Source organism: Epinephelus lanceolatus, chromosome 5 (assembly GCF_041903045.1).
Source record: "Epinephelus lanceolatus isolate andai-2023 chromosome 5, ASM4190304v1, whole genome shotgun sequence".
NCBI classification, from domain to species: domain Eukaryota; kingdom Metazoa; phylum Chordata; class Actinopteri; order Perciformes; family Serranidae; genus Epinephelus; species Epinephelus lanceolatus.
Genome location: NC_135738.1, coordinates 29,371,846 through 29,390,338, shown reverse-complemented (window position 1 = coordinate 29,390,338; position 18,493 = coordinate 29,371,846). Strand labels below are relative to the sequence as shown.

General features: G+C 42.5%; 1 protein-coding gene across 2 annotated transcripts in view; it reads right to left on the bottom strand.

Moving 5' to 3' along the window:
• The window catches only part of ldlrad3 (low density lipoprotein receptor class A domain containing 3), a 91,866-nt gene that overhangs the window by 29,168 nt on the left and 44,205 nt on the right, over positions 1–18,493 (bottom strand). Inside the window, exons 3-4 of one of the 2 annotated variants that reach the window (XM_033635914.2) lie at positions 11,285–11,410; positions 8,256–8,390 (exon numbers count right to left, since the gene is read on the bottom strand). In XM_033635914.2, coding sequence (XP_033491805.2) covers positions 8,256–8,390; positions 11,285–11,410 — 261 coding nt within the window. The remainder of the gene's footprint in view (positions 1–8,255; positions 8,391–11,284; positions 11,411–18,493) is intronic. The other variant, XM_033635915.2, reaches the window with a different exon arrangement.

Below are 18,493 nucleotides of genomic sequence, written 5' to 3'. Positions count from 1 at the left end.
AAATGATTTAGATGCAGAGATGGAAAGAAAAGACTTAGAGAGAGGGAGCCCCATTCGAGCGCCACGCACTTTACAGTGATCTCACCTCCTTTCTACTGTCAGCCAACTGGTGAGTGTGTGCTGAGGGGCCAGAGAGGGGCACGTCTTTCAAGCCAAGTGTTGATGGAGCGGGGGAAATGTTGCAATTGAAGCCAGGCTTAACACACTTTAATGCAAATGTGATGCTCGTAGAAGCACAAATCAGTGAGCTAATGAGGTTGTTTTGTCTTTTTGGGGGGAGTTTTACATATCAAAGTGCTACTTAAGTGACCTAATAGTAGTATCAGATCATTCGTCATTATTCAGTGTTGCCGGCTGGTGTATGGCCATCATGGACCAACTCAGCTCAAACACAGATAAACACCTGTGCTTTATTATCACTTACTTGTTAACCTCAACATTCCTTGGATCTCATCCATTTCAAAAAGCTATGAAAATGAGAGTGTAGTAAGAATGGCAACAACAAGTGAAAAAAAAAACAAAAAACAATCACAAGTACACCGACGCACACATACATGAACACACACACACACACACAAAAAAAGCCCCCTCACTCAAAGTACAACTCTACCCAACAGCAACAGTAGAGCTATTGTTCAGAGTGAAATTCCTCCACCACTCTGTGGGTGCAGGTCATCACTTGACCACCATCACCATGGTGACTGAATGAGGGAAGGTTTAGGAGGGAAAGGTTGTTAATTTACAGGAGCCTCAACAGCAACGGCTGACTGGTCCTGATTCAAGGACGGGGATGATTCATGCAGACTCTGGTCCTGGTCCGGGAGTCACCCCCCCTCCCCTGTTTGGCCATAGCTAATGGCAACGGTGTCCTTAGACAACAGGGGCTCTGAAAAGACTGACACTTAGCCTTGGTGAGTGGGAGGGAAGGAAGGGATGGCGAGAAATGAAAGATGAAACAAGTGAGGATATATTCTGAGATAAAGCACAGAAAGTACACTTAACAGATGGGTGGATGAACATGGTATAGTATTTATTTCCCCATAAGAACCCATGGATAACAACAGTATAGATTCTAAATACTACTTCCAGACCTCCCAATTTAAAAGGCACTCTTACTATACTGGAAAACAATTTCATTTACAATTTAAATTACAGAAATAGGAAGCTGCGCCCCCTCAGTTCAACGCTGCCAGGCAGCAGCTAACAGCATCTTGCCAACTGCCTGGCCTTTCTTCTCCTGCGGACCAACAGCCGAGAGCCCCTTAACGCTGCTTTGTGCACATGCTTTAGGCGGACAAAAGCAAAAACCTGAAACTGTCCCAGAGTTCAAATCCATGGGCGGTGACATGTGCAACCTCCCCTATTTGTGCCTGTCAAGTGTGCGTTGGCTCTGATAAACTGGCACTATTACATTCCACTCCCACACCTCAGTCTACTGCCATTATATTCCCCTACGCCATTTCATGCTCCCTCCCACACCTTTCTCTCTCTGCCAGTGCGCTGAGTGCTACTGACGAAGGGCATGAACAGACCTACATCTCAGCGTCACACACGTCTCCAGCACAAAAATTGCACATGGATTAACTTGTCATTTTAATCTATAGCACCTGTATTATTCGGCCCCAAAGTCTGGCAGTAATCAATGGAGGAGGACGAGGCTGTGTGAGAAGCTATTAGCAAGCTAAAAGGATACCAAAAGTGAATACATACTGAGAGACTTTTAATCACTCTGACATTCTTTATTCTTTATATATCAAACTGACACGATGTATTAACATCTAGTTTACTGGCGACGCTAATGGAGAGGCAGGAGTTACTGCTGACAGTCACTGTATATACAGCCCTGTCTGAATTACTGCTGTTTATTGGCGCTGCAAATGGCAGGGCTGTGACGACAGGTTGCTGAATACATAGCGCTTATGCAAAACAGCAGATGCAGTACTAGTGGATCTATGGAGTAGTTCTTACACAGCCTTAGGAGGATATAACAAATAGAAAGCTGCAGATTACTCTCTGTGGGAGGGGAGCATCCCTGGAGTTTAAAATGAGGGATTTGACTTCTCGGAGAACGGCGCTCCATACACAAACCAGAAGGTTGAAACTATTCATTGTACTGTCAGGGGGAATAGAAGGAGGTGTGTGGATGTGCTGCCACGGTGGCCAAAATAAAGCTTATGATCATATTAATGTTTTAGTTGGGCAGACATTGTTATAATAAGCCAAATTCACTTTCCAATCGCTGTGAGACGAGTGAGTCTCGCTGACAGGCTTATCGAAAAGTACAAAAGAAACTGACAGGTTTAATTACGCGCAGTCATGTAACCGCCCAAACATCTTGCTGATGCTTCATTTTTGCAGATCTTGGACCATGTTTATGGGGCTTAATTTTCATCAAACAAATCCGGGTCAAGGGTGATGTCGACTGCCAATGTTCTGTTATGTCGCAGACTAATGTTAATTGTCAGCTCGCTGCCCAGCGTCTCACTCTGACTGACAGTTCTCCGAGGACCTGTAGGCCAATGATTAGTCGGATGAGGTCACTGGTAAAACTCAAAATACAACAAAATGTGTTGTGGCAGTTGCATGGGCATTCTTAAATTTGCTGAGGGACTTGCTGCCTGTCTCCATGGGGGTCTGGACATTACAAAATCAGCATACTTCATAGAAAACATTGAGTGTGTAAACAAAGCCCTACCCTTGGGTGTGATTGTGCCATTGTAAGACTGATACAAGACACCCTTGAGCAGACATGACTATAAATAATTCTGTTTACAATGCATTGTAATTTAAATCACATGTAAATGGATTGATCCGGCACACAATGTAAATGCATTCCGAGATGTGTTCTGAATGTCAACATCTCTGAACCATTGTGCTCTGCATAATTGATGTTGCCCCTTTTTGTTCAAAGAAGAGCCCTAATGGGTGTTTTGCTGCTTTGAATGTGTTTGGGAGCCACAGGCGGTGCAGTCTTCACAAGTTTAAGGATTTATTTGCTGTTTATTTCCCCAATTATTGCACTGATATTAAAATAAATAGTCTGCGGCAGTGAGAGCATAAATCTTCCTCATGTGATGTTGAAAAGCTACAGTGCATCGTGAAACTTAATGCAAGATCGGAGAGCTTTATTGTCACAGCTTCGCTTTATGTACAGCAACGTAACAAAATGTGGGTGTATGTGTGTGTTGTCCGCTGACAGTATCATGCATATTGCGACACACAAACACACACACGACCAAAACAAATGCCTTTGATGCCTGTGACTACACAAAGTGTACCTTATCTTCCAAAACACACAAAGCAATTGGGAGATTTTGATGCCCTTAAACCATCATCCGGCCCTCTGTTCCTACCTTCACATCACTCACACTTTCCCTCACTTTTTTCTCTCAGAACAACTTCAGCTACGAAAAAAAGGCCAAGATGAAGCTTCTTTGAGATGGAGGAGATGTGAGAATTAATCACTATCACACTCTCCCACAGTCACCACGCCATCTGATACTCTTTGTCTACTCGTGTTAATTAATGCGTAATGAGAGACGCTGATGTGTGCATTTTAAATCAATTACTTTTCTTAAACGACTCTAAGGGGATTCTCAGCCACTTTTTAAAAAGCATCAACTTCTGTGCTCATCACTTTTGTACTTGTAGTCTTTAAACTCATCGGAGCTGTGACCTTCAGGAAGTTTCTTCTGGAGGTTGGAGTTATTTTTTTGGCAATTAAATATGCAGAGCAATCACTGTCAGATGCACTGTGACTCTGTTTGTGTGTGTGTGTGTGTGTGTGTGTGTGTGTGTGTGAGATTTGGTGTGCTCACGCCCTCATGCTTCCTTGGATATGCAGAGTGGCTCTCTTGTTCTCAGTGAGGGCTCCCCCAGCATCTGTCCAAGTCCTGTGAGCCTTGCGGTGGTGTTTCAACAACAATTCGTTGCAGGGGCAAACATGCGCTCTGTAACTGCACTCTCTATCCCCTGCTATGAGCAGCCCGGCAGACCGGGGAGAGCAATGAGGAGCTCAGCTTTGCAAAACTAGCTTTCATGTCATTTCTGTTTCCAGAGTTACATTGCTCGGCCTTGGGGCTCGACTCGAGATGGATGCTGCTCTCATCCTCCCCGGCTTATCGCTACCCCTCGCTCAGTTCTATCCAAATCCCCGCCTTTCTCTACCAAATCACCTGTCTCTCTTTGCTTGCCTCCATCTTCCTGCCCATTGCTATTCATTGCTCCTCGCGACTCCCTTTCTGGTTCACTTTATGTTTATGTGGTGTGCTTTCCATTTCTTTATCTCTGTTATCCGTTACAGGCTCCCCCATCCCACTCCTTCTATCTCACTGCGCGATGATTGCACCAATGCATTTATGGAAGATTGTGTATTGTTACACTGCACTGTTTGCCACTTTGCCACCTCTCTGCTATTTCAAAAATCAATTACCCATCAAATAAAACGATAAACAGTAAAAGCGGCTCTGTGCTGCTGTTTGCGTCTAACTGTGCCAAATTGTTTAAAATCACTCTGATGGGAAATAAAAACACTGGAGGCATAAAAAAAAAGCTTGGAGGCTGGTGCTGCTTCTGTGGATCTAATTATCTCACACCTTTAAGGCAGGATAACCAAACGCTGGTCTGTATACGCCACGATGATCCGTCCACTGACAGGCTGCGTGCTGATCTCTCACTAGACTGTTCAAATCAAGGGAACCAAATGTGGAGACACTGAGGCAAGCAATTATGGAAAAGGAGGAAGAGGAGTTGAACAGAGGAGGAGGTACAGGGGAGAAAGTGAGGAAGGAGATGCTGTGCTCAGGTGGCTTAGAGCGGATATTGTACGCCTTATCTGTCACCTGCAGGTCTGTGCTTATTATAGAGAGAGGCAAAGTCAGAGCAGAATGTAAGGTGAGTACATGTGTGTGTGTGTGTGTGTGTGTGTGTGTGTGTGTGTGTGTGTGTGTGCATGTGCATACAGGAAAGAAACGCAGAGAGTCAAACCACAGCGATGCCTTCACTTCCTCGAAAGCACAGAGTCTGATGATAATAAAAAAAAAAAAACAAAGGAAAAAAAAAACTGAGCTTCTCTTCACTTGATGTGTTCTGAAGGTCACAACAACACTGATCTCACAACTTCTCGATGCTTGTACTTTATGCGGCGCTACACAAGTTTTCAGCAGCGAAATAAGCGGGAGAACATTTGGGTCATTTGCACTCCATACATACAAATAAATACTATAAAATCAGTGCTGACAGGGAGTCTTTGGGAATATAACAATGGCACCAAACACACTGTGGAACTGAAAACACACCCCCTTCTCTGCGGGATAGTTGAAAAATCTGGTGTTTTTATTTTTATGATAAGAAAAAGATATTTTAGAGATGGAGGCAGTCGGAGAAGCCTCTCAGTCAACCGAGACAGGCCTTTTAATAAAACCGCTGCTAGGCAGAACACTTCCTTTTCATAGGAAATGGAGTATAATAATTGTAGTCAGGACTGGCAATATTATGTGTCATAAAGCACCCCTTAGATCTTCACTGAGCCCCTGCTGAGGTGCATAAACATTTTATGATACAATATGTATGAGCTGTAATAGATTGAGAATGTTTTCTGCAAAGTAATTACCAAATGTTATGTCTACTTTGATTTTTAATTGTACATTAGAAAACATTTTTCAAATTCATCTAATATGAGGTATTTTGCAAGCAGCGAGCTGTTCATACAGAACCCAGCATTTATTGTGGAGACTGCGTGGTGAGATCTGATCCCTCAGACGCCATAACGCAGCTCTGTTCTGTCAGCACTGGAGCTGGTATTGTTCAATTGTTAACAAGGAAATGGGAGTGCAGTGGACACAGATATCAATCAATATTTCTGCATCACTATACAGATCTATTCAGCATTCTGTGCCTCTGCATTGAGTCGCCGAGTCTGAGAAGGACGTGTGATGATGGATGGAACACGTACAGGTGAAAAACAGAAAGAATTTGACTAAATCAGCTTCACTACTTAGGCAAAATAAAAAAATATCCCTGATGAATGTTAGCCTAACAAATGTAGATTTGTGTGGTATTGCATTAGTGGACTAAATCACAGCAAGCAGAATAATTATCTCCTGCGACGATTATGCGATCTGCAGTTCGTCAATAGTGTCACATCGGAGCCATTTTTCACAGCCGAGGAAAGAGATGAAGAATTTTATTTTATTTTAGAGAATAAATGGTGTTGAAAAGTTTCACCGAGATTTACTGTGCTCATATTGTGAAGTCTAATGTGCGGCTGCGGCGGAGACACGTTTTGCCTCTTGAGTTTCGATCAAGTTTCTGCTGACTTCTCAGTATTGCTAACATTACTGTCTTGTGGGCTATAGATGCTGCCTTTTTTGTACTCTGCACTTGGCCTGTTTTGTTATTTCTGACAGACATTTTTTCCTACTGGCGAGTAAATCAATTTGACAGCAGCACCTAGACAGAGGGATAAGGATACACAGGATTTTTTTTTTAGCAGAAGAAAACACTGACAGTGGTCCACATTTGGTTGCCTGGGGTTATATGCACATCAGGCTTGGACTGCTGACAGAAATCATGTCGGCTTGCCAGTGGAAGTGCGGCTGAAGTGTTGACAGAAGCCGACTGTTGTGCCATGGTGGCAACAGCTGCCTGTGAGAAGTGAAGCTGCCAGTGGAATAAGAATGGCACGCCAAATGTAAGTGGTACCTGCCAGTGACTAAGATATACCAGAAGACATCAGACTCACTGTCAGGGATGTTGCCACTGCTATTTGTGCTGCAACGCAAAGTCAAAACAATGTCATCAGTGTTATTAGATTTTACAGCATTACCATAATGATGCCATGGCGTGAATTGTGTTGTAGTGAGGGATGTCTGCAGCAGCTCATGTCTTCTTTGGCATAAAGCTGAATCTGTCAGTGGCTTTTCTGTATCTTTGTGAGCCAACTGCAGAATACATTTCCTAAGTGATGTTTTCAGAAATATCAGATGACGTGACATATTGCGTGTCAGAACTCCTCAATCATCCTGTTGATCCAGTTTAATAGAAAACCTGTAAATACTGTATCTACAAGCTTTCACATGTTCTGAAATCTGCTGCAAACTTTGCTGCCAGATTTTCCAACAATTATAACCACAACAGACGAACATGACAGTGGTTACCACCCAGTCTCATCTTTAAAATGCTGACGCTTGTGGTGTTGTGGATGAACTCAGAATGAAGCGAAGAAAGTGAACGAAGATAGAGACTATTATCTCAAGACCCCCCCTTTTAACTGTGAGGGAAAACAGATCCAGCTCATCCGGCATAATTGGTGTCTCTGCAGCTATTTTAGGGGTGTTAAGGCTCCTGGTGTGCCGTGTACAGTGTTTATCACACTACCTCCAAAACTCTCAAAATGTCCACATTCTGCACATTTTTCTTTCTGCAAGTCATCAACTATACAGCTTAAGCAAATCACACATGCTTCATACACTCATCCTGTTACTGCAGCATATCTTAGACATCATTTTTGTATAATATCCTGCAAAAAGTGTAGTTTAGGAGATAATGAACGTAGACATCAATACACATACTGTCAGCTTTTATAGTACATATGGTCTATCTGGCGTTATAAAGTAGACAGCCTGTGATTTAAATCCAAATCTTTCAGTTCTGTGCACAAAATGTCTACGTCTGTAGAGTGAATTTATATTTCACTTATTAGTGTTTAAACATAGTGTCACAGCATATCATTTTACATACTGTATGTAAGGTATAACTGTTTTCTATTCTTGTAACTTCCTAATTTGCTACTTGCTGCATACATCACTATTTTTTGATGAATTTTACTACTCTCACACTGCCAATATTTGGCATTGATCCATTTCAGTCCCACTGCTATTTTTACCTCTATTAAGCACATCCTGTTAATCAAAAAAGTCCCACTTTACATGTTCTGGATGTAGCTGTGATTGAATTTGCTGTATCTTTTCACAATTTGCTGCTGCAGCAGTTCAACATGCTCTAAGGAGTCATTAAAGTTTCTTCCTGTTGCTTTTTCTGCTTTGAATTTTGATGAAATGTGTCAGTATAACAATCAAACCCTCAATAAAAACAGTATGAAATGTGTGAGTTAAAGGTTAATCAGAGGGATGAGGAATGTCTCTGCTCTGCTACAAATCTGCAACCTGTGTCTGATTCTCAGTGCCTGAAGAGACGTTGTGCTTCATCTGTCTTTTCTACACACACAATGTCAGACATTTGACTTAATGACTTACCTGCTGTAGTTAGGCAGAGCTCCTCGTCACTGTTGTCCTGACAGTTGTCCTGGCCATTACACAGGAAGCTGCGGTCTACGCAGTGGCCGTTTCGACACTTGAAGCGAGCCTCCGAGCACACCAGTGGGTTGCCTGCTGGGGTGGAGGTCAAAGGTGAAGTGTAAGTTCAAACAGGGTAACTATGAGAGGTTTTAAAGTAACTTGAGAAACAGAAGCAACTGAGCGCGTGACTGAGCAACACATTTCAGAGCATGATGAACTCATTTAAAAGCCAATTAAATTAATATTCTGTTGTGGTAGTGTTGTGCAGTTTGTTAGAAGTCGTTTTGTGTTAATCCCATACAATCATCAACACTGATTTGATAAAAATTTAAGAGGAAAACATGGGTATTACAGTGTCATGGGGATTTTCACTGAAGAAATTAAACATTAAAAACAGTGGGGGTTAAAGCAGAGAAACATTTGATGTGAGGAGTCTGATAAAAATCAAACCGGAAAAAAAACATGTAAGAAACATTCAAAATCCTGCCCAGCACTATCACTTCCTATTAGCAGTTCTGGTTTGGTCTTTGTTCTAGCTTCTGCAAAATGAGGCAGAATTATCTTGTGAGAAGATCCAGACAATTACACAGTGGTGACGCAGTATGTGCTGGGAGCGTGGAGCAAAGCTCCATTTAAATGGCTAGATTAGATTTGTGAGCGTGGTGCCCTGCGGGCGAGGAACACTGCCTCTGACAATGGTGAGTGATCGGCTTGATGCATGCTCCCCACTGGGAAAAGCAGGGAGGGGGTCATGTGAGGACAAATAATATGCCTGATAATGCAGACTACACCTGGATCCCGCCGTTCCTCTCGTCCTTCATTTCAATATGACATGTGTATTCACCTGTCTAAAAGGCACAGCTGGACCCAAGGGTGCAGAGTCAGGAGCTACAAGCAATGCAAACAAATAAAGATGACTCAAACTTTTTGAAAGGGTAATAGAATTTTCTACTTCGCCATTCATTCATTGTCACCACTATTACTATCGGCTCTATATGCGGGATTTGATAGTGAGCGGAGGGGACAGCTTCAGTGCAGAAATTGCATTCTTTATAGAATGACACTCTCCTTCATTTTCCCCTGAAAGGAGGGACATAAAGAATACCTGCTTCACACTTTAGAAAGTCTGAGCAATATAATTCTGGCAGTAAAACAAAACTGAAGCCGAACAAAATAAAAGAAAGAAAAAAGATCAACTGACAATCTCAGAGCACACTGTTCAGAAGCAAATCTAAAAATGGCAACAGTTACATGATTATGTGCCTCTGGAAAAATACTAAGCTCTTTGCTTTTAAAATTTAACCACCCAACCTGCAAAGATGGAGACTGGGATGTCAGTTCAATTTGTAAGTAGGGTCTTCATATTCTTTGTCTTCATGGTGTAACACAATGAACATTGTAGATCGGAGAGGGAGGGAAGATGGGAAACCAGAGAGATGGGTAAGATGTGCAGAGGTGTGGCGATTGTTATCTTAATTGGATATCTCTATTTTTCTAACTACCTTTGCTGCTCCTAAATTAAATGAGTCACAGAGTGCCATTTTTCCATTATTTCACACTGGCCCATTCAAACTGTATGCAAATATTTTTCTGGAATGCACCGATGAAGCATATTAAACAGGCACTCTAGCTGTTTAGTAATGCAGTTGTTGTGGGACTCAAAATTATGTCACAATTGAAACAACAGAGGTCGGGATATCTTACTTTTATTTGTGTAGGCCAAGCTTCAAAAGCACGTCATTGTTCACTCCCCACAATGCAACCAATAGTATCTTAATGTTTAACCTCTCCTTGCCTGGTTAACGAATACATTTTTCAAACTCCACACCCCATGTTTGTAATTCAGGCTCTCTGTTATTCATTTACAGTCTCCAGGCCCCAAGCTGAGATAATCCTGATTGCATCACCATGACATCATTACAGTTGCTTTCTCACAGTTGATAAACCTCCTCCAGAGCCACAGAGGACCCTACAATTATAGCAGTGGTAGTGGTACCACACAACGAGTACACTTGTAAACGTCCAGTGTGTATGATTTAAGGGGATATATTGGCAGGAATATAACATAATAAGTATGTTGTCTTTAGTGTATAACCTGAAAAAAAGAATTGTTTAGTCTTCGTTATCTTAGAATGATCTGTTTATGTCTGCATAGGGAGCGGGGCAACCTCTATGGAGATTGCCGTGATGCACACTGGCTCAAGACAGGGCTATTCACATTTTTGCATCGACCACTGTAAGAAGCCCCACCGTGACAAGAGTGTTGGAAAAACACATATTTTTTAAAAAGTGAAACTGCCTTATTCAGTGTTTAAATCACTGGGTCTGTTTGTTTTGGAGAGGAACAGACCTCTGCAGATAATTCAGCTCACGGTAAAAACCTCCTGAACGTCTGAATCTTAGGTTATCAGAGAAAAAAAGTAAGCACAGATTAGCAGGTGCTAGGCTAATGGCCTATCTCCGATATGCCAAACAGTGTCGGGGAAACACTGATTTGTAATCTGACACTGCTTCATTCATTGGTTTTACCACTTTAAATCACTGGAGTCTGTTTGTTTTGGAGAGGAGAAGACCTTTGCAAACAATTCGGCACACAGTAAAAACCTCCTGAAAGCCTGGATCAGAAAAAAGGTGAGCACATATTAGCAGGTCTGTTTGTTTTAGAAAGGGAGTGACCTCTGCCAATAATTCAGCTCCCAGTAAAAATCTCATGAACAATGAACACTGAAGGAATCCTAAACGCAAGAAGTTTCAGTCGGTTGCAACCAATCCTCATCACTAGATGCCACTAAATCCCCCTAAACTGTACACACTGGACCTTTAATACTTCGCCACCACTGGCTGCAGGAGCAGTACAGTAGCTGCAGTTTAAACTGTCATGACTTCTGGGGGGAGGGGCAGTACATCATTAAACAGACCATGCCTTCTGGTGCACATGACATGAGACAGATTGCTATTATTGGAAATGGCTGTCATGTGAGACTCACTGCAGTTCTCCTCGTCACTCCCGTCGGGACAGTCACTGAAGCCGTTGCAGCGGAAGCGTCCGATGATGCAGTGGATGCCATTAGCGCAGGCGAAGAATGTAGGGGCGCACTTTGACTTGACCTTAGCTAAGGACAGATGGGAGGAGAGGGGGGAAGTGGTGGAAAGAAAAACAATGGATTAGTCTGTGGATGATGTAGAGATGATGCAGCACTTCTTAATGCTTAACATGATGTTTTATGACACAAGGAACCTTGGCTGTTGCACTTAGGAAGAGAGGGACCCACGACTAAGGCCAGCTAAGTTTTCCTAATGTTTTTATGGTAGAAACATAACAGACACAACTGTATGTTCTTGAAATTACAAACCCTTTAACCATTAAGCATTGTACAGGATTTAAACAGTCAGCTGCTTTGTTACAGAGACCAATTAGTTCTCAGCTCATTTTGTTCTGTAATGCTTATCTTTGCGCTCTCTCAAGTATGACAAGTAAGGGCTAAGATCCTGAGCACAAAGTACTGATCGGGGAAGAAAACAAGTTAATGACAAAGACAAAGGGAGCAAATCGTGTGGGAGAGTGTTTGTATGGATTCTGCCATTGATCAGCCTAAGCAGGCCACGGGTCTTATCTCCCAGGACAGGCCTGACTGAGACTGAGTGACGAGCCTGCAGAACATCAATGCCTGGCATCCTCCGTTTAGCACTAGCCCCTAGTTTTAACTCAAACACATTGATCTTCCCTGGCAGAAGGAGAAAAACAAGATTGCAGGTAGATGCAGGCAAAGACATCAGAAAACAAAGGACCTCGCTTTAGCTCGATTGCCGTGAAGTTAGAATTTTAAAGTCTGACGGCAGCAAAAAAAGACATTTAAAAGACAGTGTGCTCCAGCCGTTGGAATTTACAGTTTATAATAATGGGCCACAGCTGTGTGAAATACAGTATCGTCCCTGAGACCTCTGTTTCTCCACTCTGGCCATTGTTAAACTGCTCATGGATTATTCCTTTCCAGAAATTTGCATTATAATACAAGCTTAAACTTGTAAATTTGGCTTTGTGTGAGACTTGCTCCTGCTGTAATCGTACTTATTGGAGACAGAGAATGGGAAAAGCTACCAAATTACGCCTTAGACATTATTGTGATACTAGTTAAAGGAGACTAGAAGTTAATGCCAGTGAGGGAACAGCATTACAAACATTTTAAACATTACAGAACAACAAAAGGATGGAACAACCCACACACTCAAACACACACACAGGGGGAGAGTGAGTGGGCATGGTAGACATCTCAAAGCAAGCCACCAAACAGTCTTTCTGTTTTTTCTCTCTCGACTGAATACAAAGGGTGGAATTGGCCTGCTCATAGGTTGGCATTGTGCCGTCTCAAATGCCAGGGGCGCACATTTTTCCCTCTACAATATATTGTGGTAGGCTGATTTATGAGCTCTTTCAAGCTGCCGCGATTATGTGTAGCGAGGGGGGGGGTGCTGGGCATAACAACCACGAGGGTTTGGAGCGCCCGTCTCCAGGATGAAATGTAATCCGCTGAACATGGGAGGAAGCTGGGATAGCGCCCGATCTCTGTGTCTATAGTCTGGGAAGCCTTTGTTTACCTGGACAGCAGAGGCCCTAACCACCCAAAGCTCATTTCGTATGGTATATCACATTCATTAGAGTCCAGGGAGGAAAACATGGCTTGGAGCTGGAGCAACGCATAAAAGAAAAGACACAAAAATATGCTTCTGTAGAAAGGGGGGGTTTATTGAAATTCATCAGGCCACAAACAAAGGCAATAACATAATATTGCACTCCATTTATTTTACATGTCTTGGACTTTGCTTCTGCTCCTTTTGATTCATGCCTGTTGTGAGAAATAAAGCAAACATGTTCTGGCCTTGTGGATAAAAACAAAGTTTCTTTTTTGGAGGATGCAACTTTCTTCTTCTCGGCATGGACATGGATCCTGACATGCTTTTGTTCATTTGCTTGGCAGGCTTGGCTCGAAGGACAGCCCTGTTATTGCTCTGAGATCCCTCATTCACTCCCCTCCCTCATCCGAATCCTCATTACCACTTCTACTGCTGGCAGGATTCATCTGACCCAGTGTTTGTGTTCTAAATTAGCTCAAAAGTCACATGAAGGGCAAGCTCATGAAGGGAGAGTCGTGGGTGGGAGAGACAGCACTGGTTGGAAGGATAGAGCTAATGTGCTTAGCTGTATTCTGGGGATGCGTGGCCCTTTATAGCTTTAGCTGAGCAGTTTTTCGGAGCAAGAGGAGGAAAAATTAATTAGAAGGAGCAAGTTGGGGGTGGAAGACAACGTTAAAAAACACAAACTTATTATGTTTCCTTTGATAATCCTGTGAGGACCTCCTGCTTTATTTCAGGTCTGGGACTTGAAATTCAGGTAGTGCTGATTCATTTCCGCACCTCTGCCTTCCTCCGCAGCCGATAACCATACATCTTATCCAGTTTTCATCCCTCCTGTCACCACTGTGTTTCTAGGTTTGAACTGCGTTAGTTCCGTGCCAAATTCTCCTTCTCTTCTCTGAGCCTTTGTAGAAGTTGTTTACGAAAAGCAGGCAGGGTGTTGGGCGGCTTCCAAACTTAGTTCCAGTGTTCAGCTGAGCAGCACAAATGAAAACGAATGAGGTTAGCAGTCGAGCTCGATTCCTTGAGGTAAGACTACCACTAGCAGAAATACATGGTTGGATCACACCGGAACGCACAGTTGGAGGACACACAAACAAAGGCACGAATACACACACACACGCCTCTCTCTCTCTCTCTGTTTTAGCGTCTCCTGCACAATTACACACACACACACACACACACACACACACACACTAAACTGAGGTACAAGTTATGACACCTGCCTGAAATTTCTTCCGCAAGAACATTTCTAATTAAGGATACTGAACTGTACTTTCTCCAAACATTCATACCTCATTTGTTTTATTTTCACAGATTTAAATTAACAACAACAAAAATCAAATGTTTCTTTCTAAAGTAAAATAAAGTTCAAATCTAGGCCAGGGAGCGGAGCACAGTGGCATATTTTGGGTTCAAGAGTAAATCATTTCATAATCTAAAATGAAGATGAAACAAAATACTACCGTTTGTCTCTTCTTCCGCCGTCTTTATCTACCCCACGGCTTCGGCATTCATGTCAAGCTGAATCTGACAGCACAACTCCTGTTGCAGAAAGTGTGCTTTGCTCTTCCCCCCAATATGCACCTCTCTGCCCTTCTCCACACTTCTCCCCTTTTCTCCCGCTCCTCACTTCCCCAGAGAACCGAATAACTTGTTCGGCACAGGTAGGCTTGGTTGTGATGGGCATGCATGATTGACAGAGTGAGGAGAGAGACTGGAGGAAAGAGACTAACAAGAAAAATAAATAAATAAAAAAACAGCACGAGTGGAGTGAGTGGGAGAGAAAAGAGGCCTGCAAAACAGCTGTGGACTTCAAAGGTTTCTCTGACCTTGTTGGGCATTTCTTAGGGGAGGAAATCAATAGGTAATGGAGTCAGGATGTAAGCAAGGAGGCCAAGGGTAGTTTCAGTCTAGAGGGTTCCGGGATCAAAATAATCATTCCGTGCGTTTCACTGTCTAAGCCCACCTTGCTAGCTGTACAATACAATAACCATCCATGTGCAGGAAGAGGCATCGCTACATTAGAGAACTGCCTTCATCTCAAGGGCCAAGCATTTACGGGCCACTGGAGTTCTGCAGAGCCATCCAACTTCGTGCTTGATGAGGAAGCAAGTGCGGCTCGTATACCATAAGGCGGGCGCAAGTGCAAAAATATCAGCAATATTTCAACACCTCCCGATAAAAGGGGAGGGAAGCAAGGGCATATAGTGAGAGAGCAGCGAGTGATCTGTCAGATAATAGTCCCGCTGCAATATTCATCATAGAAAGCAACGTGCTGCAAAAATTGCCTTGTTTGAGCTGGTAGCGCCTGACGTTGTATTGTAATACGACAGGGCCGCATTTCGTATTCCTTTGAAGATTTCCGAGCAATCATTTTTGCCTAATTTGTGACTATCGATCGGAGAAGGATAGCATTCAATCTAAAAAGAGAAAACTGGAAGAGGAAAAAAGACAGCAGGAGACAGAATCAGAGTAAGAGACTGTATGTAAGACCCTAATCAATATTTCATCCCTGCTCCTTGGTATTAATTACAGCAACTCATTGATCAGTCAGCCATTAAGCACATGGGATGCACCAGACTCGGTCCCATTAAACCTCCCTCTGCTTTCCTAACTTTTCCTGCTATTAGTGCTTCATTTTCTCTTCATTTTTTTCTCCTCCCTTTTCTTTTCGCTCTCTTGGGCTACAACAACACACACACACACAGACACTGAGACATGCTCCAATCCTCCAAACACCTCCAATCCCACCTGCTTCTTCTTCCACTGTGTCCTCCTAACAGTACACACCCACACAAAGACATAAATACAAACACACTCTGGGGCAAAGAACACCTATGCACAATGAAGCCGAGCGTGAATAGTAGACAGCCAAAGAACAAAAACATATCTGTCAGCGGTATATGGCTCTTTTGTGTTCGAGTCAGTGCATTGGTCAATGTTCTTATCGCATAAACGCACACTCCTAATCTTAGCAACCCCTTCCCTACACATGGTGGGTTTGAGGAATTGGCAGCGTTGTAAGCCTCGATATCTAAATCACAACCGATCTGTCTCAGGAGTCCTTTTAGCTATTTCCACCCCTGCTGTCTAGGAGAACTTTGTTGTTGATAAGCATTTAGCGGCTCCTTTTGAACTCAATATCTCGTGGGCATTTTGTGGAGGTCAGTACACAGAAAAACAAAAAGCACCATTGATGTTGCTCCAGGCTTTGGCTGTGTTATGACTGCAGAAAGCAATAATGTGATAATATTCCAGTAATCCAATGAACTGAATTCATTTTGCTTCCGAATGTTGTGAAGAGCTAACAGGATCAATAAACAGTGCATCGGGTAATGAAAACATCAAATGGCTTTATCCCTCTTTGTTATGAAGTATTAATAGACCTTTAAACTAACTGACAAAACATCAGCCCCCGTGTGTGGGCCTCCAGCATGCTGTCCTTCCTGTGCGGCTGCCAGTGATTGAATGAAGCAGGACAGGAGTAAAAGTTGCTGGACAGTGTAGAGCTGGGCAGGCAATATGGGGAAAATCAAAAATCACAATATTCTTTCACCAAATACCTCAATATTGATCAGTGATTATTGAAAGTGATTAGTGACCTGGCTGCTCCTCCATTAAAACAGTTCATACAGCTGTGCTCGGACAATGGGAGGACATCTAGGACGACCAACAGAGGTGACTGTGCAGTACAGCACAGGTCTACTGAGTTTGGTAGATCAGTCTTCTTTGTTAGAGCTACAAACTATTGGAACTGAGTACCACATGAGATAAGACGGTGCAACAGCTTTGTTGGTTTAAAATTTAAGATGAAATTATGGTTACAGTCAACCCAATCATGAACCCATCACACATGAACTCAAAAACTTGATCTAACATTAGGAAATCTTGTTATATCTTAATGTTGTAGCTGTATTGTTGTTGCTGTTGTTAAAGTTGCATTACCCTGATGTTGTGTTGTCTTGCTATTGTGTGTTATAGTGAGACAAAATTTGTTTCAGTTGTTACTACCTGTCATGCTTAGGTCTCTGTGCTCAATATGTGGAACGTTTGATACCCAGTGTTTGTACCCCTACGTTCACCTTTCAGGGTACCCCACTTATAAAGGAGTGTCTCCTGCCTTATCGCTCCCCTTTTGCTGTTGTGCTCTGTGGGAGAGGTAAACGACATTGCTCTTGTGGTAATTTCTGTGTTTTAGCACTGTTGAGATATGTTTATAACTTCATTTTATGCTAACATAATCTTGTGTCGCTTAATTTGTGCAGGGGCTGGAGTTTGTATGGTTGTGTATGACAGAAGATTTTTGTTTAGCCACTTGTTTTTAGGTATGTTTTCTGTGTTTCATTGTGCTTAATTGAATGTAACATGGCACCCTTTTGCTGTTGTGCTCTGTGGGAGAGGGGGCTGGAGTTTGTATGGTTGTGTTTGACGATGGATTTTTGTTTTGCCACTTGTCAGGCATAAATGGAGGTCGCCTCTGAAGATATCCACGCTCTGGGCCTCTTTATATCTACACAACGCAGACAACACTAGAGTCTACCAGTTACATATCTTCTATTTTGTGATTGTGCTTTTTATATAATAGTGTCTTTTATCAGGGAAATTATTCTCTGTTTCCTGCCCAGGGACTACAGATGGAAATTAGCTTTTGGCTAACTGCAGCTAAGTAACTGTGTATTGTCCCTGTTAAATGAATAAAAAATAAATAAAAAACTATAAAGCTGACTATTGGTGCTTTCTCAAAATATCTACACAATGAGATTTCTGACAAATAATCATCAGTAATGTGGATATAATGACTAATAGGCAAGTCTGGTAAGTTCAGAAAACTGCATCACTTTAACACAGCTTTAAAATCAGCAGAGGACAACACTTACGATATTGCGATATCCAATCTCATATCAGAACACTGACATATATTGCTGAACTCTAGTACAGTGCATTCCATATAATGTACAAATACGCCAGGTTGCAGCACATCTTAGAAAGTAAATTAAGTTTGCTTAGTGGCACAAGTGACAGAATATGTCCATGTTTGGTGAATATCCCCTCATAAAGAGTTTTGTTGAAAGCCAGACTGTGTAACTTTTGCTGAGCAGCACTACTGTGGCAACAAGTGTCAATTAAAGAATGATGGTAGTTGCTGAAATGTGTAGCTCAAGTACGCAGAAGTCATGAAGTCAGCGAACTGACTCTGCAGTGTCAGTTACACAGCAATAGGCATTTCTCACAGCAGACATTCTGACTTGCAGGGAAAGCACAGGTGTTACTAATAACACTAATGATGGCTCTGTTCTGTTCAAGTGCCCCTGTGGCAGTGAGCAAGCATGCAGGATACACGGATCCTGAAACCAAAGCACCTAAATGGAATCAAGTCATCATTCATTTTATTATTTACACATGTATCAATCCTACTGTGATATGTCAAAATGCCTTCTGTGAGAAAGGCCCATGGTCGTCTAGAGTGTGCTATCACTGGCTACCATTAGCTGCTGGTTATATCAGACCAAAAATGGCTGTTGCAGTAAAAAACTCCAGAGTGTACTGAATTGAGCAATGGC